The 16127-nt window shown below is 53.2% G+C and overlaps 1 protein-coding gene across 1 annotated transcript in view; it reads right to left on the minus strand.

Moving 5' to 3' along the window:
- The window catches only part of URI1 (URI1 prefoldin like chaperone), a 39200-nt gene that overhangs the window by 13916 nt on the left and 9157 nt on the right, over positions 1-16127 (minus strand). The window contains exons 2-4 of the mRNA XM_053915100.1: positions 9554-9588; positions 6574-6652; positions 5466-5601 (exon numbers count right to left, since the gene is read on the minus strand). Coding sequence (XP_053771075.1) covers positions 5466-5601; positions 6574-6652; positions 9554-9588 — 250 coding nt within the window. The remainder of the gene's footprint in view (positions 1-5465; positions 5602-6573; positions 6653-9553; positions 9589-16127) is intronic.

Genomic DNA, 16127 nt, shown 5'->3' on the forward strand with positions numbered 1-16127 from the left:
AGGCTCACAGGGCTTCCTAACGCCGCTCAACGCTCGGGGATGGATGTCAGCTGCGACCCACCATACAGTGAAGCGGGTCTTCACTGCAATGCCGGAGACAAAACAAAGGACAAAACGGGGGGAAAGGAGGGTGGGAGAGACAAAGGCAGGAAGAACACTTTGAGAGGAGTCACTGTAAAACCCTTTTAAAAGGTAGCGTATTCATGCCACAAGAACAGTGTGCTGTATACCACAGGCACATTCAAAGAACAAGAAAACAAATTTAAAAAGCTCCTGAAATTAAAACATACAGAAATACTTTAAAACCAATCCCAGATTGCAAAGATAAAGCAAAAGAAGCCACATCAGAAATTATAACAAAGACAAAGATGGACGACAGGAGGAGAAATTATCACAGAAATACCATGCGGCCTCTCCGAACGGCGGGCCTGAGGCTGCACACCGCCAGGACTCTCCCGGCCCGCTAAGGGCACATGTGCAGAGCCACAGGGCTGAGCGGGGGCTTTTCCGAGCGGGAGAACAGACACCAGCCTAACCCTTCCAGAGCGAAAAAACAAGCTACATGCAAAGGAAAGATAATGGCATCTGATTTTTTAATAGCAACTCATTCAACAGATGGTAACAGAATACCTTCAAACTTCTGAGAAAAAAATGTTTAATACCTAGAATTCCAAACAGTCTAGTTCCAAAAAGTGAGAGTATAAAAAATACTTTCAGACATGCAAAATTTCAAAAAAATGTGTCTCCCAGAAAGTTACTGCAGCTCTAACTCCAACAAAATGAGTGACACCAGGAAGGAGACACCACTGGGAGCCCGAAATGGGGGCGGCGGGAGAGGCACAGGCGAGGGACAGGGAGAGAGGGAGACCCCAGCGAGACGGCCGCCGCAGTCGGGGTCTGCATGTGCCGCGTGCACGGGTCTGGCGGAGTCAGGCCCGGGGCATGGCGCCCGCAGCGCCCAGCAGACGCGGCCGCCCTCACTTCACGAGAAGGGAAGTGAAGCTCCATCGGCGCACGGGCGGGGATGTGACAAAGCCCCCAACGCGACAACGCGGCAAGCCCAGGACAGGGACAGCAAGGAGGACACGAAGACCGCTGGGGCGCCCCTGTGACAACAGGCAGGGCTGGCAGGTCCCTTCATGCCGCCTCGCTCAGTTCGCCACCATCTCGGTGCCACCGCTGAGACGCTGCAGGCACCTGGGTCTGGTCTGCACCAGGTAACTGGGTAAAACCAGCCCCCGAACCTACTGAGTGACGCCTTTCAGTGAGGACCTGTTGCACACAGAATAGACAATGACCCAGAAAGAGGACACGGACGTTACTTGGGAAGCACAGATGGAAAGAGCCGAGCAGAGATGGTCATAGGACTGAGAGGCAGCAGGAACCGAAGCCAGGGGCCGCGCCGCGCACTGTCTCGCTGCAAGCATTAGGAAGGGGCACGAGATTTTATCAGGCAAGAGAGCAAATGCTGGCCGGTAACATAGTATCAGTGCACTCCAGATACCATCACTGGGTCACTGAGGACCCTGGAGAGCACCCAGCTGCCTCCCCAGATGGACCCTGAGGCTATGCCAACAGCCACCTCCCTCTTCCCAGGACACACCGGCCACACAAACTCCCACTCCCAGCCACGCCCACTCGGGATGCGGGGGCCTGACCTTACTACTGGGGGCTTGGAGTCCTCGGCTTCTCCAACCCCGCCGTCCCCACCTGTGCTCGCCCCTTGCTTTTCACACCCCCTCTCCACGCTGTGTTTCCCCCGACACTGCTCTGCCGGCCACCTCCGGGACCTGGGCCCCTTTCCCCCTTTCTCCCGACCCGTTCCTCACTCACCACACTTGCGCACTACGGACCTGTTCGGAAGTTCCTTATGTTCAAAGGAAAGCGAAACCTTCCCTTGAAACAACAGGAAGGGGCGAAATTACAGGCCGAAGCTCCAGCCCTTGTTCTCCCGACAGAGACATCTGGAACAACTAGAAACAGTAACACATCACAGCAGCTCTGGAAAACAGTCCAGGGCGAGGGCGACCGAGCGACCCCAGACAGGAAAAGGCCACGGTCAAAGGGCGGGAGCCCTGGCGGCAGGTTTACTCACATTCCCGCCGCCCCCTCGGGGTGGAGCAGGCCCCAGCTAGACAAGGTGGCAGCCCAGGTCCCCACGGCCCCCTGAACCACTGAGAACAAACCAGATCTCGTCTGCAACATGCGAGCCAGGAGGGGGCGCCTGGGCAACTGGGGGCAGCTGACTCGCCTGAGCCCTTTGCAGCACAGGCTCTGACCGCAAAAGACCCCAGACACTGGGGCCAAGAGACTGGGGGCAGCCACGCGACACACAGTCTGAGGCCGCAGAGAGAAACTAAGGTGAGCGTCTGAGAAATTAAAACGTCTAAAGTCAGCCCTGGCCAATGTGGCTCCGCTGGTCAGAGCATCGTCCCGTAACCAAAAGGCTGTGGTTCGATTCCTGGTCAGGGCGCAGAGGACCCCCAGTCTGGGTATACGGAAGCAACCAATTGATGTTTCTCTCTCACACCTACACTTCTCTCCCTCTCCCTTCCTCTCTCCTCTCCTCTCTCTGTCTAAAAGCAATGAAAAAATGTCCTCAGGTGAGGATTAAAAACAAAAAGACATTCAAAATCAGCTACGTGTATGGAAACTAAAAAACCCACACCCTGGCCCAGGGAAGAGTTGCAGGTTCAGAAAACACAGGACAAGAACGTCCACTCCAGGCTGATGCGAAGGCCCCAGGCAGTCCAGTTCATTAGTGAGGTCCCTCCCGACCAGTCTGCAAAGACTGGGGAAGGCGGCTGTTTTTCCAGATGTCCCATTTTCATCAAAGAAATCAAAATGTGAACAATAAACAGAAAAACAAGGCCCAGTCAAAATAATAAATCTCCAGACACCGTGCCTACGGAAACGCGGGCGTCGGACGTGCCGACAAAGACTCGGATCGGCTGTCCTCGGTGCACACGGAGCTGAAGGGGACACAGAGCCACAGGAAGGGAGAGAAACAACGTACGAGCAAAGGAAGAACACTGGCAAAGGAAAATTGTAAAAAGGAGCCACCAGAAATTGGGGAACTAAAATAATGAATAACTGACTCGAGAAATCCACGCGATGAGCTACACAGCATATTCCAGCAACAACCCCCATCGGCGAACCTGCAGACCGAACTCCGAACTTATCGAGTCTAAGGAGCAGCAAGAAAATAAAGAAGAAAAGTGAAATGAACCCAAGGGACTTGTGGGGTACTATCAAGAGGACCAAAAATAATACATTAAGTGAATCTCAGAAAGAAAAAAAAAAGTAAACGGCAAAAGATTATTAGAAAAAATAATGGCGAATAAATGCCCAGATTTAACGAAAGACTTGAATCTATAAATCCAAAAGGCTCTGCTAACTCCAAGCAGAATGAAACCAAGGAGGCCCCCCCACGCACACACAGAAGCCAACTCTGAACGGCAGAGGCAAGGAGAGCGCAGCGCAGCGCAGGCGGCCCAGGCGAGGCTCGGCCTGCGGGTGAAGGTGGGGCGCACCACAAAGGGGACCGGGAGGCGGGGCTGCGGTATGAGCCTGCATCCCGTCCTGGATGCTGGCGGGGGCGCCGGTTAAACACATCTTGACGAGCTTCTTCTACCTACTCACAGAACGGTGCACCAGGTAAGTCAGCTCCACACTCATCATCTTAAAAATTAAGCAAATGTAAAAAACTGGTCGTGTTCACGTTAGGTGGCAAAGGGGCAGCTGTGAGCACAGAGGCAGGACACTCTCAGAGACCGTCCTCCTCAGAGCCACCTCCTCTGAGGCCTTCTGTGCCACTGAGCGCGGTGTTTCTGCCTTGAACCCGTCTGGCCCGTTTCGACTACTTTTTAAACATGCACTGACCTCCTTCCACCCTCCCCAATGCCTGTCAACAGGGAGGAAGTATGTTTAACTTGTTATATTTCTTCTGCCTTAAGAAAAATAAAGTATCTTTTGCTAGCAAATGTCAAGTACTACAATACGCCTTAACATTATCTTCAGTTACTGTAAATTATTATAAAACTGGGTGAGTAAAACATTTTACAATTAATTTATCATAACAGGTTCTCAAATATAATTTATATGTATATACTCTGAAAACCGTCTTAGATAAATACTGATGCCAAAGTCATCACGTGTGGTCATTCACAAAACCATATTTAACACTGGAAAGTGACTCACCCAAAACTCCTCCTGCACCCTAGAGCTCTAGCCTGTTAAAAGTACTCTCCCACTAACATATTAAGTCGTACCTGAGTCCAAAGGTTTCTTTGCTGACACATCCACACAAAGATCAAAATAAAAACCCTGGAACAGACTGTAACCTGACTCCCTAGCAGCAGAGCCGCCACCCCCATGGACGAAGACCCCCATTAGAAAAGGCCTTCAGGAGAGAACTATGCCCACCCTCTCCCCTCTAACGCACGCACCCGGCTGACTTGGAGGCAGCAATGCCAAAAGAATCACCACAGCCAGGAATCACATACAGACCTGACAATAAGATTCTGATTAGTGTCACAAAAGATCAAAATATGCATCCATTATAAACTTATAGGGGTTGATCTGCAATTAGAATCTCCAAATATAGATCCCAGAATCTCACTGAGCGAATGAGCTCTCTAACTAGTGCCCACTCGTGTGTAAGAGATAATTTCAGCTTTAGAAATCTCAGCTGTTTTCTATCAATCTGACCTCATTCGTGTAGAAGGGTCCTCAAAAGTTTATCCTCAGATGCGCATTGAACCAGAAGGTTACAGAGCGGGTGGGGGCGATACTACGTAGCACTCCCAGCCTAAGTACGCCAGTACAGAAGTAAGAACGCAGACTAACAAACCTAACTCTTAAATGCAACTGAGCGAGGCCCCAACCCAACCCCCCAACCACTACAAACGTGTGCGTGTGGGCGTGTGCATGTGGGTGTGTGCACCCTGACACACCGTGTCACAGGCCAACGAACCTCAAGCACTAGCTCCAGCACATGAGCCCGCAAACCACTTGCCCAGCACCAGGGGGCACCCCAGGCAGCGCCTCTCCACACTCGGCCTCCCCCTCCGCAAAGCAGAAGCGTCCCCCAGACCAAACACCTATTCGAGGGGTCTCTCGGGTTAGTGAGGTAGCGAACCCGCCCCTGCTGCGCACACCTGCGCCAGCGCAGGCACCTCCAGCACACTGGTCACAAGCCCCAGGTGACTCGTTCCTACAGCTTCCCCACTTCTTCCCACAGAGCCGCCTGGGCTGACACTCACACGTGGTCACATGAGAGACACACGAAGGTGGGTGCAGCCCCCAGCGGACGCGGGCCTGCCCCGGCTCTTTGGGACTGCCCACGGCAACTCAGTCAAGACAGCCTGGGCCGCCGGGTGGGGGAGGGGCTTCCAGTCCCGCAGGCCCCTGGGAGCCTGGCGACCCAGACCTGTCTGGAGACACCCCTCAGGGCAGGTACGCACGTGCTTTCCGGTGCTCGGCCAAGCCCACGGCCTGCTTCGCTGAACACTTTGCGAACCAATTGTCCCCGAGCAGGACGGTGACTTCGTTAGTGTGGACAAGTTTTCCTGGCATGAAGGCAAAGGGGCCAAACGGTACCTATTAAGAAAAGGAAGAACACTAAAAAATACATTCTTTATGGAACACTCAGCATCAAAAGCTCTCATTGAGGTCTTTTTTATCTTTACACTAAGAAAAATAAAATGTCAGCGTCGGAGAAGTTGGACTCGATGCTGAAGTTTCTCTAGGAGAAGCTCCAGAAACTACTTCAGGTTAGCGAGCCAACGCCAGGGGAATACACCGGCACGTTCACGGGCAGCTGCCGGGGCAGTGAGCGCCGCCTCCCAACGCTTACGCTCTCAGTCCATTCCTGAACCTAACTGAAAGCAAGCGTGTAAGGAAACACCGAGTGAATAAGTACCTTTGATTTTTTTAAAGAACCGAAAATCTCCAGTAAAACAGCCATCTTTTTGCAGCGCAGGAACGAATAGATACACAGCTGTAATGAGTCTACAAACTACGCAACTTCTGGGCCAGTGCAACGGACACCACCACACTGCCAAGTGCGTGGGCTGGTGTCGCGCAGGACAAGGTCTCCGTGAGAAAGGACATTCCTGCCACGGAAGAGCCCACTCCAGGGCTCGTGATCGGACACCTGTGCCGACAGGAAGGTTATTCGAACAAAGCTCAGCGGGGCCCTTGCACACAAAACCCGTGTTCTCGGGTTGCACCGGCAGACCCCACGCCGTGGCGCATTCCTGCTCCAGCCACCAGGTGGCAGCAGCTGAGTGCCACGTTTCTGCCACAGCCACAGCCCTCTGACACGGGGCCCTGCACACCAAGGGGACAGATTCCTCGCTGGCGCTCATGCCACGCGAGCTGCCGAAGGGTGTCAGTTCAGCACTGGTCTGGGAAAAAGTGAAGAGGTAACACCAGCTATTCCCACAGTCGGTGTGTTACTCAGAAGTCAGACCAACCAGCCTGCCCTGCCAGGGGGGCTGCCTCTGGCGCCGGCCCCCCGCCCACCTTCCGCAGCCAACGCCCACCCGCACAGACACGCGGAGGACGTACCATGACACTGTAAGACAGCTTATCGGGCAGGGTGCGGAGTCTCTCCTGCAGGGCTCTGTAGTCACTATCCACCTTCCTCCTGTCAACGAGAGACACCGAAGCTCGCTGAGCACACAAAGCGGTTCCCCGAGTGGGCTACGTGTCATCATGCACGACAGCGGAGACCCGGGTTTGAGCGATCTGAAGATTACAGGCTGTTGCCACGTACAAGCCCTCTCTGGACAAAGTTCAGAGAGTGAGGTCACGCAGGGCCTCTGCCCTCTAGGCGCGCCCTCTCGTCCCCAGGACCCCGCGTCCTGAGGCAGGAGGTCACCTGAGCTCCAGAAAGCGGGAACCTGGGGAGGCAGAGAGGGCGGCAGGGAGCCCGACGACGGCTGCCGGGCGACCCAGAGCAGCTGCAGTGTGGAAACCAACACGGAGTCGGGTCCCACGCGCCAGTCCTCGGAACCCTGGAGGCTGAAAGGTGGCCTCACCAACCCTTCGTGGTTCCTCCCAACGTGGTCAAGGTGCCAGACTCCCCCAGGGGCTAGGAGGAATTGGGTGGAAATCATACAAAAGGCACTTGGATTTGGCTCGGGACCTGACTCTTGTCACACCAAAACACAGCTGCCTAATCAATTAATTTCAAACAGCCCAAAGGTGCGGCCCCGCCTGTAGGAGCAGAGGTGGCCCTGTGCCCCGAGCCTTCGCAAGTCTCACACCCACTGGGGGAGTGGCCCAGGCCGAGAGGCCCGCGTCAGCCCTCTCTGGAGATCAGGGCTGGCTCCAGGCAAAGCCAAGGCAGCTCAATTTTTTAAAGCAGAAGAATCCTGTCAATTTTTTAAAATAACAAAAACCCACCAATTCAACATCTCCCCTTACGAGACAGAAGGGAGGCGGAGGAGAGGAAGGGAGGCGGAGGGGAGGAAGGCCTTCAGGAGAAGGGTTAGCAGGGCATGTCCACTACTTGTGCCTTAGGCGGAAGGGCCCTTCAGCAGGGCACCGACACCTGTGGATGTCAGCAGGCGTCACATGCGTTTCTGAACGTCCCATACTGGGCTCTGCCTTCCTGACATGGGTGTCACCCACCAAGAAGGGGCGGCGCGCAGCTGCAGGAGCTGGGCGTGAGGGTCCTGGGAGAATGAGCGCGGCAGTGTGGGAGGCGCCCTGAAGAGCGGGCCTCCCCATCCCACCCAGCGGCATCAGGGCAGTAAGGGAGAAGCCGGCCGGCGGGAGGACCTCAGCCACCCTTTACGGCATCAGGGGGTGACGGCACCAGGGGCTCCACAGCGCTCCCGGACACTCTGGCTCCAGGCCTCTCATCCGGTCAGGCCGTGGCCTCCCTGGGCACTGTCAGATCCTCATTAGAAAGCAGACAGGAAAGTCCGTTTCCTGAGCCACGTTAGAAATGATTCTGAGGAGAAAGCGAATTTTCACTGGAAAACACTGTTTTGGTTGCTTGATGCACAGACGTGTGGAGGTAAGCATGCTGAGCTTCTCTAGTGTGGAGTGCGTTGGAACACTGGGCCGGAGACAGGGCGGAGTGGGGGCTGCCCGCAGCATCTGGGAGCCGCCACGCCCTGCGGGGGAGAGCTGCACGGCGGCCTGCCCCTACTCAGACCGCACCGGTCCTGTGCCCTGTGCGTGCCAGCGCGGACGGAGGTGTGGGCGGTGAGGAGAACACAGGCCCCCCCATCTAATGGGGAAAGAATTTCACCAATAAGCCAGAAGCAAGTTCTTATTCACACGTTGGTGTAAACTAGTATCTGTTCTCACTGAATCCAACCTTTTGCTAATTTCTTGAATTCCTTACCAAAACTAACAGAGAGAAAAGCCAACATTAATAAAACTTTCTCTAAGAATCATTTGTAAAATGGTTCACTTTGACTAAATTAGCTGGGGGAGAGGGGGGCGGAATTAATTCTTTGGCAGAGGACCGGGTTTAACCTGGGCCAGTGTCTGATGAAAGCCAACGGTCCCCTACAGAATGCTGCCAGGCCGACCCCGCCGCAGACGCAACGCCCTGGGACTGCACTGGAAACTCCGGGGAGTCCCGTGCGGTGCTGGCAGAGCGCACAGGGTGAGCGGCAGAGGCTCCCGGTGCTGAGTGCAGCCTGCGCCGGTCGCCCTCCCCCTGCCTGCGGCCCACAGGCGCTGGGACCGGGAAGCACTTGATGTGCACTAGCTACAAGTTACTCCCGCGGAGGCCGCTCAGGCACGGAGACAAAGCCTCTCAAAGTAAATTTAAAATATCATCCGCTGGCTGGGGTCGAAGCAGAGGTTGAATCGCAGCGCCGCAGGGCCGTGAGCAGGGCCCCGCCAGCTGACGATCGGCGGGGTGCCCGGGAAGCCTCTGCAAGCACAGCCTGGGCGTCCAGTGACCTCCTGGCTGTGAGGTCAGCAGCTAGACCTCAGGACAGCCCCCCGGCAAGATTTTAGTCACCGCTAAGCTGAGCGTCTCCCCAGAGGACAGAGCAGGGTGCGTTATTTACGGAGAGCATCCTAGAGACTGCGGATGAGAGGCCCGCTTGCTTCCTCCCCGCACTGGAAACAAGCGCGGTCCACATAGCAAGCGGGAGACGCGGGCGATTAATCAGGTTTTCAAAACTTGAGGAAAATGTGCATGTTTCCACCCTTATTTTAAAACAACTGATTCCAATTATTATTCTAGTTTAAATACAAGTAATACTCCCAAACAGAGCTATGATTAGTTCAAAAACGTCTGTCCCCATTTCATAATCGAATTATTCTTACTTAAAAAAAAAAAAGAAGGGAGGCAATTAGAATAAACACAGACAGCGATACAGCTTCAGGAAACCATGGAGTACGTAAGTCAGAAAATGGTGAAAGGCAACAGGAATTAGGGGCAGAAGCATTCGAAATGGAGAGTACTACAAGAACTCAGTTACGGGTTACCAAAAAAATAGCGCACGCTTCATTAAAATACAAAGGAGCAGCCCGTGGGCGACGCAGAAGAGAGGCGAAGCCGTTCTTCACTCACCAATGCTGGACTCGCTCTCGGCAGCTCCTGACCACCTGTCATGGAAACAGACAACTAGTCGTGAGAAGCTCGCACAAACCGCCACGTCGGAGCGTCAGGAAGCCAGACCGGCGGCCTCGCGGGTCTCACAGCCTCCCGGCCCCATTTTTATCTGCCAAGTGCACGGCGGTGTGCGAGTCAGGTTTAAGCAGCACACTCTATCACCACCCTTGAATGCGGGCTGATAACTGCAGAACAAATGACAGCTTTCCGACTCCTACTTGGTACAGAATCCACTTCAGAACCATTAGATGACACACGATATAAGATAACTAGTATTTTGTACAATCTACAGGCCTGTTTCCAACATTACATATTTTGTAGAATGCACCAATGTTACAAATAACAAAACAGCCAATGTAACATCCATGTTTCATCAGTAAAAAAAGAAATGACAGCAGTGAAAATACTTTATATTGTCAGTATATCTCCAAACGTTTTCACCTGTAATTTTTATTCTGACGCATTAAAAATGAGTTCGGTGATATTTTTCTACTACATTTTCAAAAAGAAATACTTGGGATAAAGAGATGCTCCGAACAGCCCATTTGTTCCCCTGGTGAATTATGATAAAATTTTAAGCACTTCCTAGCCAGCTGAAGCTATGTTTATAATACTACAACAATAAAATTAAATGTAAAAGTTATTTGTTTCCCTTAGAGATGTTTCAGTAGATTCTAAAAATGCTCAGAAAACACGGAAGAACACTAACTGATGAGGGGAAACGAACGGCAGTTTAAAAGCAGCGCTTGTCAATTGGGGGTTTCTAAGCGGCCCACTGAGGAAAGCCCCGCACAGCCGCCTCCAACACCGCAGAGAGCCACTGTGCAGACAGAGGGGCTGAGCAGTGAAGGCCGCCTGGTGGGAAGGACACCGCACAGGCCCCATACTGGACTCCGAGCCAGCGCACCGCGAGCACACTCGTGCTCCCCAGAAACCGCACAGTGGGGTGGGGCCGTCACCAGATTTCTCAGTACAGCGTTTAATTCCTGGAGCGAATGCCCTCCTCTGAGACACCTTAAATAGCACGGCAGCCGTCCTGGACCCAACTACGTGCTGTGACCAACACCCGCCGTACTACACCCTAAGGGGCGCTACACCCTAAGGGGCGCTTCCGGAGGGAGGAAGACCTCCCAGCGAGCCCCGCACAGGGCAGCACTGGGCACCGAGGAGAGACAGAGCAGGGAGACCGAGCACAGCGCTGTGTCTGGGCGAGCAGCCTCACACCGCACCAAGCCACGTGGCTGTTTCGGATTTGACCATAAGCATAGAACACACAGCAGAATGAAATGCAGACTGAAAGAGACTGGTGTGATGCGATCCTCTTTGGAAAGCTCCCGTGCAGAGCCCCGCCGCCAGAGGAGACCCCGACGCGGGGAGGAGGCTCTGCAGCCCCCCGCGCCGCGCTGCTGCACGGAGTCGGCCAGACTGCAGGCGGGGGCCCGCGCGCCGGAGCAGTGTTCATTAACCTCTGCCCGATCATCCCGCCGCAGCTGCATATTAACTAGTTACATGTTCCTAATCAGGTGCATTATTTAAAGGACCTTCGATGAAATTTTCTATGCAATATCCATTAGTGACAGTGTTAAAGGTTACAGAAGATAGTCTACTTAATGTTTCCGGGAAGCCTTTTTAATTAGTAAATATGTAAATCTGGCGCACACGCGTTTCGTGGTTAAGAATCGAGGCCCTGGGAAGAGTCCCTGGGTCCCTGCCATCACCGGCCCCCCAGCCCGCCTGCCCCCTCCTTGGCTGTGACTACCCCCCCAGCTGGCCCCACCCCAGCCCCTTGTCTCTCCTAAGAGTTTCCCAGGAAGAGATTTCAAGGGCAAACAACAACCAAAACCTGCTCCCTAATTTACAAGGCAAACGCTCACGGCCAAAACAGCGTCCGACCCGCAGCCCGCCTCAGTGACAGGCCGCATCGGCCCAGAGCCGCGGTGGGCGCGACCCAGACACAGGGGAGGTGTGCTGAGACCACGGAAACACCGCGAGGGGGAAGGGGCGGGCGCAGAAACGGAGCGGCCCTCCGAGGCGAGGCAGAGGCCGCGACTTCCCGCAAACACCGGAGCCACACGGCTGTGGGTGCACTGCGAGGGGCGGCGGTTCTCTTCTCTTGGCAGCAAGTGATTTTTAAAATTTACTAAATCTCTACAATTCAGCTACGAAGGAGAATTTTAAAAGGATGAAAATCTTATGATTCAAACTTGAGTCTACCTAGTTAAAAAGAACTACCTTATTTTTCTGTTAAGTTAAATAGTTCCAAATAACCATGCGGGCTCTGAAAACGAACTCGGGTTCATTTCTTTAACTCTTAGTTAAATAAGGCAACTGTAAGACCCTGCGGCCGGTTCCAGCACAGCAACTCCTGAAAAACACCACGAAGCCCTTCGTGGCTTTCTGGTCCTTCACCAAAGCCTTCCATTTTTAAGTAAGACAGCCACAGAGGACCAGTTCTAGCTTTCTAAGTGAAACTTGCCAAAACATACAACTATCACTCCTGAAGAAAAGAAAATCTTACTGACTCAGTCCTGCAGAAGGAATTCGTTAGCAGGCTTCAACAGTTACAGCAAGTGACCTAGTAAACTCTTCAGCAGAATCGCACCTGCGGCCAGGAGTGCGTAACTGACAGACGCCCTCACCTGACCGCACAGCCCTGAGCGCAGTGAAGACTCTGAGCTCATCTTTAAGACACGCCCCCTCAGAGAGAGTCGGTCCCCCACCGCCCAGCAGCCAGCCGGGCACCCGGCACGCTTCGTGACCCGACACTGCCTCTGTGAGCACAGGTGACAGGGTCCTGCCCTTAACTCATAACTGATAGAGGAAGAGGGCCAGGGGGACGCAACCGACACCCACCCAACGCCCGCCTTCCGTGACTCAGCGCCCAGGGAACACCAAGCACACTCCCTTACAAAGGGCTGACGGGACACCCGATCAGTGTTCAGGTCGGCGGGGGCTGTGGGGCACAGGGACAGCAATCCCCACGCTGTCGCATTAGAAACCCGTTCTGTGGAGAGGAGGAGCGAGTTCAGGGTACTCAGGTCAGCCTCTGTGCTCTTCACTGGATGGCAGCCCAGCAGGGGGCGCCGGGCGCGCCGGGCTCAGCGCAGTGACACTGGCCGGCAGTGACACTGGCCGGCACGCTGCTGCTCAGCGTCAGACCCAGCCCCTTCCTACACAAGTAGTGGACTCTGTCCAGCACGCCTGTGAAGATAAAAAACCCACTGAAGACGAAACACGAACAAACGTGCCAGGCACACGCAGCCACAGGACGCACGCCACAGAGGAGGGAGCTTGGGGGGCAGCCGCGGGGGAGGGGCAGGGAGCAGACGGCGCCTTCAGAGGGGCAGCCGCGGTCAGAGGCAGGGTTGACTCCAACACAGCATCGTGCAAACCTTCAAGGGCTGAGAAAAGGAACTGAAAATCTGAAACTGCGATGGAGCAAACAGACTCGGCAGCAGGAAGGTAAAGGTGGAACCATTTTCGCAAAGGAGGGGACGCTGGCCCAGCAGAAGTGCTGGCCGACGCTGGGTGGCCATGGCCGCACGCACCCGTGTGCCGCGTGGCCGGTGCCCGCCTTCGACTCAGACAGCGGTGCGTGTCCGTGACAGCTCAAGAAGGCTGGGGGAGAAAGGAAAACCACAGTGACTATTCAGAGCAGTATGAATGCAAAAAGAACTAAAGGGCACCATACAGGTGTTTTAGAAAAAGGTAAAGATAAATCGATGTTGATCCCATAAAACAATTAAGAAAATATTGTAGCATTTAAAACACACAGAAGTAGCCCTGGCTGGTGTTGCTCAGTGGGTTGAGGGCCGGCCTGCAAACCAAAGGGTAGTCAGTTTGATTCCCAGTCACAGCACAGGCCTGGGTTGTGGGCTGGGTCCCCAGTAGGGGGCGTGCGAGAGGCAACCACACATTGATGTTTCTCTCCCTTTCTTTCTCCCTCCCTCCCCCTCTCTCTATAAATCAGTACATAACATCTTGGGGGTGGGGGGGAGCCACACAGAATTAAAATGCACGGAGCAACACTGCCAGCACTGGGGCGGGTGCACAACTGCGTGCTGCAAACTAGGAGAACCTCCCCAGTAAGCACGAAGAACAGCAAACGAAGCGAGTGTAAGTGTATTTAGTGCTGACGCAGACGGGGTGAGGCAAAAGCAGGGTTACAGTTGTGAGGATCCGAAACAGTTTGCTACTATCACTTGTTAATTACTGTGCTGTCTTCCACACAAACAACCACACAGAAAGTGCTACAGAGCCACAGTGAAATGAATGTATCAGGAATAAGTTAACGGAGGGGAGAAAAACACAACAAAGTGTGTGTGACTAAGCAAAGCAAGGCCCCAGAAACGCAGAGAAGAGAGAACGCAAGAGCAGGTCAGACCGAGCTGCGGGGTGTGGCTCCCCTCGTGCGAGGTCTGCTGCACACAGGACGCTGAAGGACTTGAGCCCTGTATGCTGCTGGCAGGGAGGCGACACGGTGCTCTCGGGGCGGCAGACTGGCAGGTCCTACAAAAACCAGACACACGACTGCATGCAGCCCAGTGATCCCACCTCCGGGTAGACGCCCCGCAGTGGGAGGCCCGCCCCCAGTGGACCGCCGAGGTTCCCAGCGGCATCGTTCACAACGGTCACAAGGTGAACACAACCCCTGCCTGTCGGTGGTGAATGAGTAATGAACGCAGTGTGTGTATACACACAGTGGAAGGCCATCCAGCCTTTAACAGGAAGCAAGTTCTGGTGTTTTCTATGACATGAATGACCTTGGAGACACCACCTGAACTAGGCCAGTCACGAAGGACGAATAGGTGTGGCCGCACTTGCATAAGGCACCTAGAGCAACCAGAGTCACAGAGGAGGAAACAGGAAGGACAGCGGCAGTCCTGGCGAAGGTGGGGGGGGGGGATGAGGTGCTGATCAGCGGTAGCTTCAGTTCTGCGAGATAAAAAAGGCTCTTGAACGGGTGGCGGTGAAGGTCACACAACACACAACAATGTGATCGTACTTAGTGCCACTGAAATACACACTTCAAGATGATTAAAATGGTAACTTTCCCTTTTCACGTATTTTATTACAATTTTCAAAATACAAAGTAAAAACTCAAGTAGAAAGCTGATTCTGTATCAGTGAGTCCGTTATATACAAATCGACTAAATATCCCAGATAAAAGGAAAGGATGTCCGGGAGAGCTTTAAAATGATAACTAATACATTCTGCTTCTAAGACACATACTTTGAACACAAATAGGTTAAAACTAAAAGACAGAAAAATTTAAAAAATGAAAAATAAAAATAAAAGATAGAAAAAGATGTGTCATGAAAAGGTGTAAAAACAAACTGGCTGACGTAACCATTCTAATATCTGACACAGGGACTTGAAGCCTGCAAGGGGCCATATGGCGAGATCAGTTCGCAAAACGCATTCTCAGACCAGAATAGAATTCACTATGACAACAGAAAATCAAAATTACTCGATGTGTGCCAACGAAGTAACCTTTATTTAGAAAGCTAACTTTTGGTCCAGTGAACGAATCGCGATGGAAGTCAGACCGTCTTTAAGTAACTGATCACAAACACACAACAAGTGTGGGCACGTCGGGCAATGGAGGCAGAGATGCGGTGACGCTCAAACCACGGCTTACAGAGTGCTGAAGCCGGTGGCTTGTTCTTCTGCAGTAGCTCCCATGCCAAGAAGCCAGAAAAAACAGTAAGCCAACAGGAAATTTCTAAAAGCAAGAAAAAGATAAAAGCAGAAATCGATGAAGGAGAAAGCCGACTCACAAAGAAAACGATAACTAATTTATTGTTCAAAAATGTCAAAAAGCCCTGGCTCGTGTGGCTCAGTAGATTGCGCGCCAGCCTGTGAACCAAAGGGTCGCTGGTTCGAATCCCAGTCAGAGCACATGCCTGGGTTGTAGGCCAGGTCCCCAGTGGGGGGTGCATGAAAGGCAACCACACATTGATGTTTCCTTCCTCCTCTTTCTCCCTCCCTAAAAATAAATAAATAAAATATTTTTTAAGTCAGTAAGATTGAGAAAACCCTAGGAAGACAAATCAAAGGGAAAAAAACACAGAGATCGGAAGTAACAGACACTGGAAGGACATCACTATCAAACCTACAGATGGTAAGAAGATTGGGAGGTAATGATGACTAACTCAAGGTCAACCAATTTTAACACAGATGAAAACGAACAGTCCTTGAAAATCCCATTACAAAACTGACACAACTAAAAACAGAAACTCAGAACAGTCCTGTAGCTGACGAAGAAACTGAGTCCACAGTTCGAAACGCCCAGCCAGGAAAAAGACCAGACAAGACAGCCCCACTGGTGAACTACCCAGACACTGAGGTCAGGGACAGCGCCTGGAGCACAGACCTCGTCAGGAACCACACAGAACTGAACGCTGCTCCAGCTGCTCCACCAGGCCGGCGCGATCCTGAACGCAGAACCCAGCAGGGCCCCTCACTGGGAGAGCCAATCACAGACCTGTCTCCCTCCTGACACTGACCGGGCGGCCAGCCACCTGCTGGT

Source organism: Desmodus rotundus, chromosome 12 (assembly GCF_022682495.2).
Source record: "Desmodus rotundus isolate HL8 chromosome 12, HLdesRot8A.1, whole genome shotgun sequence".
NCBI classification, from domain to species: Eukaryota; Metazoa; Chordata; class Mammalia; order Chiroptera; family Phyllostomidae; genus Desmodus; species Desmodus rotundus.